At 40.9% G+C, this 6,590-nt stretch overlaps 1 protein-coding gene across 2 annotated transcripts in view; it reads left to right on the top strand.

The window, feature by feature from the left end:
• The window catches only part of LOC103133542 (E3 ubiquitin-protein ligase NEURL1-like), a 35,198-nt gene that overhangs the window by 6,862 nt on the left and 21,746 nt on the right, over window positions 1-6,590 (top strand). For both annotated transcript variants that reach the window (XM_016667957.1, XM_007545317.2), the window contains 2 exons: window positions 404-645; window positions 2,951-3,272. In XM_016667957.1, the coding sequence (XP_016523443.1) occupies window positions 404-645; window positions 2,951-3,272 (564 nt within the window). The remainder of the gene's footprint in view (window positions 1-403; window positions 646-2,950; window positions 3,273-6,590) is intronic.

The following is a 6,590-nucleotide window of genomic DNA, read 5'->3' as shown; positions in this document are numbered from 1 at the left end:
TTCCTACAATTAACATTCAGAAAGCGTAACACACATTTTACGGTGTCAGTACCTTATAGAAGCACCTTTCCCTGCTATTACACCTGTTAAAGTCAATGGTATGTATTTATCTGCTTTGCACACCTAACGTCCTGAAAATCTACAATTGTGCACCTTCACAAATCAGTCAGTGATTTGAAAGTAAAGTCTTTTTACCAAGCCGGATGTTGCATGAGCTGACATTTTCTTAGAGAAGATGACATGTGACAGCAGCTGTCAGTTTTTATTAATGTGAAATGGTGTGCGGTGAAAGTCTATAATTCAATATTCTAATCTAACGTTTGGCTGTTTTGCTTCAAACCATGCTTGTAGGGAGATTTAGTGCCTCCACACCTGTTGACCAAACTTTTCCTTCTCCGTGTAGACTCTCTAAATGGACCATTTCCTGCAGCACCCCACCGATTCCACCACAAGCCGAAGCGCTGCCCGCCTATCCAGCCGTGTGGAAATCTGTCCTCCTTCCCTCTGCAGTTCCACCCTAGCACCAAAGGCTCACAGATTATTATGGACCTGTCACAGAGAACCGTCAAGAGACAGGCCAGCTTCTGCAACGCCATTACCTTCAGCAACAGGCCCATTGCTGTTTACGAGCAAGTTCGGCTGAAGGTAAATGTGTTCCTAATAATTGTGCATGGTGTGCCAGTCAGAAGAGACAACGATGTCTTTACTATGTCATGTACTTTGTCATGTAGTTTCTACACAAATTATTCGGAAAGCTGGTAATTCCGATTCTGATTTTAAAAAAAACAAATTCTTAATTCTTCTAATGGCCGACTCATTCAGCAAGTATGATCTTGTTATTCTTCGCCTTCTCTTCATCCCCAGTCTTTGCTCTCCTGTTTTGATTTTCTCTGTGCTGTTCTTGTGTGGGCCAAAGCAGCGGCAGCTTAAAACAAGTTTCCACTTCACCTATCAGGCCATCTATGTCTCAAAAGCGAGAGAGCAGGGCAAGCGCTGCCATATGAGGAACCCTGTTATCTTGAGCCGTACATTCTAAGTAAATAGTGAGTCAAAATAAGACAAAAAATCGTTTGCAGGTGATAAACATACCAACGTGACCAGTCTCAGTAGGTTTGAAACACATATGTTGTTTTAAGCAATGCTTGTGGCTTGGCACTAGGGATTGAAATGCAAACCTCTTTGAACCAATAGGAAAAGTCAACGGCCTATGAACCGTTTGACCAGAGGGGCCAGTAGTGAGAGTTTTTTTTAGGCAAAATGATGCCGAACAAAAAGAATTACACAACAACATTAAAATTCACACCAAAACATACATATGGAACCCTGAATGAATTATTTAGACTGTTTACCACCAAAAAAAAAAAAGATTTAAAGGCGAGTTTCACTTAAGGAAACGCAGCAGATTGCATTGGATCGTTGACCTTACAGCAGCCCCTCACACAGAGCATGCATGCAGTAACAGTGGAGAGCAAAACCCCCTTGTAAAAGCAGAACCTGGCTCAGTACGAGCGGCCAACTGGGGGTTTGAGAAGACAAGGCAGATGCACAAAAAGAAAGAGAAGAACTGATGTAGGATTATTTTCCAAGTTCATGAAAGTAAAAAACTAATAGCAGGAGATGGAGAATGATTAGTTGATATTGACAGCAGCATTATCTCAGCTGATGCCCTCCTCCAGGAAGGCAACACGGCCAAGCAGAACAACAGACAAGGTCTATGGTGGAAAAAAACAACTAATAGAAAACGTAAAGTTACCAGTCGAAATGAAGGCACATAATGCAAATTGGAGTGCAGTAAAAGAAGAGAGTAGCAAAGTGAGGAAAAGTGGTCAGTTTATCCTCCAGCAACCTATGCCTATAGTGTTCATCCAAGGTCTGTTCTGTCTGCGCCCATGCTGTTTGTCAGGTGATGTTCATGCACTGCACTGCCAGTGGATCCATTTCTGAAACCAGCATAGGAGGGAATTTTTCCCTTGGATGGAGAGCGAAGCGTTTTTTGGCAAGAAAGACGACAGACGACAGAGACAACCTATCAGAGTAGTCAGAGTTTATTACACAATCACTGACGATGTAAATGTGCAGTGATACTGGGGATCACTTAAATTAATGCTTGAATAGTAATTTACCATATTTTGTTGACATTGATCTCATGCATTATTTATAATATTTTATGTTGGAACATGAAAAAAATTCTCTTACTCTAAAAGTCTGCAACCGTGCCTACCAGGTGCACTGGCTTTCCTACCAGGTGACAAGTTGTGCACATCCAGTGACTGCTGTAATGAACGGAAGAGGACTTTATTTAAAACCACTTTAGAGCTGCTTTTTACTTTCACATCGCAACTACAATCGTTTGCTTTTTCAGTCTCTCAGAAATTGATTTTAAAGAATAAAGCTACTTGAAGATTAAAAGAAATGAATCTGGGGATTTAAAATACACTACTCCAGTGCTTTGCATAGTTTTACATAAAAGAGTAGTCTCACTACATTAACCTTGTTTCAGCAAATTAGGCTTGAATTTACTTATGTGTTGGTAATGTCAGTAGTTCCCATTAAACCACATTGTGTATTTCCAGGACGGATGAGACAAAATGAATCATTGAAACGTTTCCAACAATACGTCACAAAATGTAAACATGCTATGTAGGATTTATTTTCATCAGTCAGTCACACAGATGCATAAAGTGCAGAGCTCACAACTTTTCACAGAGACAGTAAACAAGTTCCCTTCTCTTTGTGGAAGTAAGACTGATTAAATTAAATTAAATTAAATTAAATTAAATTAAATTAGTGGGTGATTGTACCTTTAATTGTGGTTGTAATTAGAAATGATGTTTGTGAAACTGTCTAGATATTATAATTTGATTCAAGTCAATTAACTACTGAGCACCTTAGGTAATATTGATTCATCATAATTTGAGTGGCTGTTAATCCGACTCTATCCGCTCTCCAGATAACGAAGAAGCAGTGCTGCTGGAGCGGAGCGCTGCGTCTGGGCTTCACGTCTAAAGACCCGTCAAGGATAAATCCGGACAACTTGCCCAAGTACGCCTGCCCCGACCTCGTCTCCCAGAGCGGCTTCTGGGCAAAAGCCCTGCCAGAGGAACTATCTAATGAGGGGAATGTCATATCTTTCTGGGTCGATAAGAAGGGCAGAGTGTTTTACTGTATCAACAACTCCAACCCCATGCTGTTCTTCAGTGGCGTCCATGTTGCTGAGCCCCTTTGGGCTCTCATCGATGTCTATGGCCTAACCAGAGGAGTTCAACTGCTTGGTAAGTCATCTACTTAGACTCACCTATTTTGTATGGCAAATGTCCCAATTTGTGCTGCGTTTTTTTGTTGTTTTTTTTTCTTTTTGACCCTTTGTTTACATCTAAAATTAAAACAAAGACTACATTTGTGTTTCTCTTGTGTTACCTTAAACATGTTTAGGGTATTGTTTCTATCATACAGAGCTACAGTCTGTTGTGTATTTAGAGCTAAAAATATTACCCTGTACATGGCAAACATGATCCTACTGAAGATCAACAAGAATTTAGCTCCTAGCTCCTCTTCATCCTCACTTCCATGATAGCATGTCTGTAAACCTCTGCTACCTCTGGAAATTTTTCCCACAGTTTTTTTTTCTTTATTTTTTTTAACTTAAGAGATTAAAAGATGATGCATTAAACCACACAGGTTGTTTTTTTTTCCCCACACCACCAAAATGACCCAATGGAAAAAGATGGTGGGAGATAAGGTAGACTGTTTAGTTGCCACGGTTGTTGGTTTCAGAGCAATTTCCCTGAAGGAGGAATTTCTGAATGTTTAAAATCTATTCTAACAAGTGCCGTTTAAAGGGTCATTACATCAAAGAAATTAAAGGCAAACAGGTCCTTCTCAATTATTAACAGCAGTTGTTCACTACACCAAACCTCCTCAAGTGTGTCCCAGCTATAGATTTAGATGCGTTTATAACATACATTGGAAACGTATCTCTGTTTTCCATGAATAATTCAAAACTAGGCAAAAAAATATGGATAATCACAATCCCCTCAGGATGCCGCTGTAATTATTTTAAATCCTTCCCAAAAATGGCCCTGCTTCTCTTTAAAGCTAAGACTCTGTCAGCACCACTAATAAAAATAGAAGAGACTCCAGGATTGTGCGATCGTGCCGTTTAACTTCATTTCTTGCAGTGTGGTTGACGGCGTGAAGCATGCTGTCTCATGACGGGCTGTTTGGTATCTGCTGCTGGAGTGCCGCTATCTCGGGTTCACTGGCCTCATGGTGCTGCTCAGCCCAAAGCTGTTGCAGAAGAACGAGAGCGTTGTATTCTTCCAAGAAGACGCTCGAGAAAAGACATGATGTCATGTTGTGACATGTATGCCATGTTTTTTGGAACAAAGTCAGACTGCTGGAATGTCTCACTCTTAGTGATTATCATGCGTTTAAATAAAAGACTTGTCACCAAATGACGTGCCATAATTAGGGGTGTGTTTCCTCCTTACAAGGTGAGGCGATATTGGGTTCGTGGGAATTAAGAAGAAGAGAGTTTAGGAGCATTTTGTAGGCGTCAACTTAAACTAGGTTTTAAATAATTTCTGTTTAGTGTTTACCACTTTAATTCAGCTTCCAGTAGTTTTAAGTATTTTAAATACTGGTCTTTAGATGATAAAATGTAGTGTTGTTAAAAACCTGACGTAAGACATATTTGCCAACTCTGAAGCTTGTTTTGCAGCCAATCTGTTGATTTGTTTTTTGGACCTAGTTGACATGTGCACAGGCTTATACAGCCTCCAGGGCTGGTCGGTGATCTCCAAGTTTCCCAGTTGGAATTCCCACTTCAAGGGAAATTCTTGTTAAATTTCCGTCTCCTATCCTGGAAAGTCCAGCCTCTTTAAAGATGTGCCGTTATTTGACCCAGTGTTGTCGGGCAACTCGATGAACAGTCAACACAACTTCAAAACTACTTTCATTCTTACTTCAGACTATGAGTCTTAACAGTGGCGCAACTGCACATTATTCTGGTGGATGCAAAAACATAAATCGGCGCCCTCCTCCCCTCCCCCCAAGGAAGGAACGTACATCAGCGTAGAAAAAAAACAATCCTCGCCTCCCCGAGGCGAGGGGTGAGAGGGTGAAACTCACGCTAGATTTACCTCATCAGGTGCGTGAGGTGAAGGAGCGTAAGGCTCGCTGAAGTGTATGGGAAAACATAATCATAATCGGCACGCCGCCCCTCCAGACAGGGTTTTGGCGCCCCTTCTGGTGCTGCGCCCCTATGCGTTGTATGCGCTGCATACCCACTTTTTGCGCCACTGAGTCTTAAGCAGAAATGCAAAAACAAATCATCAGGCTTAAAGCGCACACCTTCATATAGTGCTTATGATAAAAGCTTGGACCAATTTCATTAGACAAAATCCCACCAAATGATCAGTTCCTGAGACAGACTTCCCTTTGGCAAGAAAAAAAAAAAAAAAAAACATGACCACGAGATCTCATTACACCCTTAAGTGTAGCAGTTTTTGTTTTCTGTTTCCTAGTTTAACTTTCAGGTTCCACTCTTTGCAGTATCCATGTGATCCATGTGTTTTCTACGCTGTTTTGCCTAAATGAATTGCCTTCATTCAACTTTGGTCCTTAAGATCTGATCTCCTAGATACAGTCTTACTCCAACACATCTAGATTATCCCTAAATTACGACTTCAGTATGTTGTCAAGTTCAGCAGAGGCCTGAAAATCGACCATTTATTTCCTTTATTTCAGTTGTGTTGAACAAGTCAAATATCAGAAACGTACAGGAGATCAGCTCTTTGGGATTGGAGTTGTTAGACTAAGAAACAACCCCCAGTCATGTACACCCACACACTACAGGCATACATTAAGCTCACAAATGAGATAATATAGTATTGCATGATTTTAAAACCTTCATTTATGTTGATCCCATTAACTGGCAGATGGTCTAATTATAGGCTTTTGTGCTTCTAACCCTAATTACACCCTCAGCTATTACGTGATAATTTTTTCCATCTTTACAGTTCAGTCAGAAGTTTCTCAAGACTACACTTTATCCGGCCTGCCTGTGAATGAGTCCATCTGTTAAAATCCTGTTGTTTCGATACTGATTTTCCCACATTAATCGCCTTTATCTGCACAATGATGGGATAAGCTGAGAAGCTTAGCTCCTCAGTTTAAAGATCAATTGGCTATCAGCTTTTCTTTATATTCCAAGAGCGTCACTACTCACCACTTTTGTATCTCACAGCCCAGCACTGTCCTAGGAGTTGGCGCCTGTTCAGCAAACACTTATCCTCTGAAATACTGGTGGACATGTCAAAGTCGGGTTTTGCAAACCAGCACGTATTTTCACTTAACGGCAGATTGCTTTATGATTCCTAATGACGCTTGCACTAGAGTCTGAAATGTAAGCTGCAACAGCGGATAGACTCAGCCAAATTTCACCTGTTGCTGGCTCGTTATCAGACAAGCGGCCAAGGTAGAAATTGTAGATCTCTGGCAGTTTGTTACTTTTTCTTTAGTTCCAAATGGAGCGTGGAGATGTGAAACAGGCAGGCGAGCGCAGAATGACTTGACTGTGTGACCTTGAT

Source organism: Poecilia formosa, unplaced genomic scaffold (assembly GCF_000485575.1).
Source record: "Poecilia formosa unplaced genomic scaffold, Poecilia_formosa-5.1.2 Scaffold12, whole genome shotgun sequence".
Classification (NCBI taxonomy): domain Eukaryota; kingdom Metazoa; phylum Chordata; class Actinopteri; order Cyprinodontiformes; family Poeciliidae; genus Poecilia; species Poecilia formosa.
Note: the sequence above shows the minus strand (reverse complement) of the source record. Positions and strands in the feature narration are given on the sequence as shown.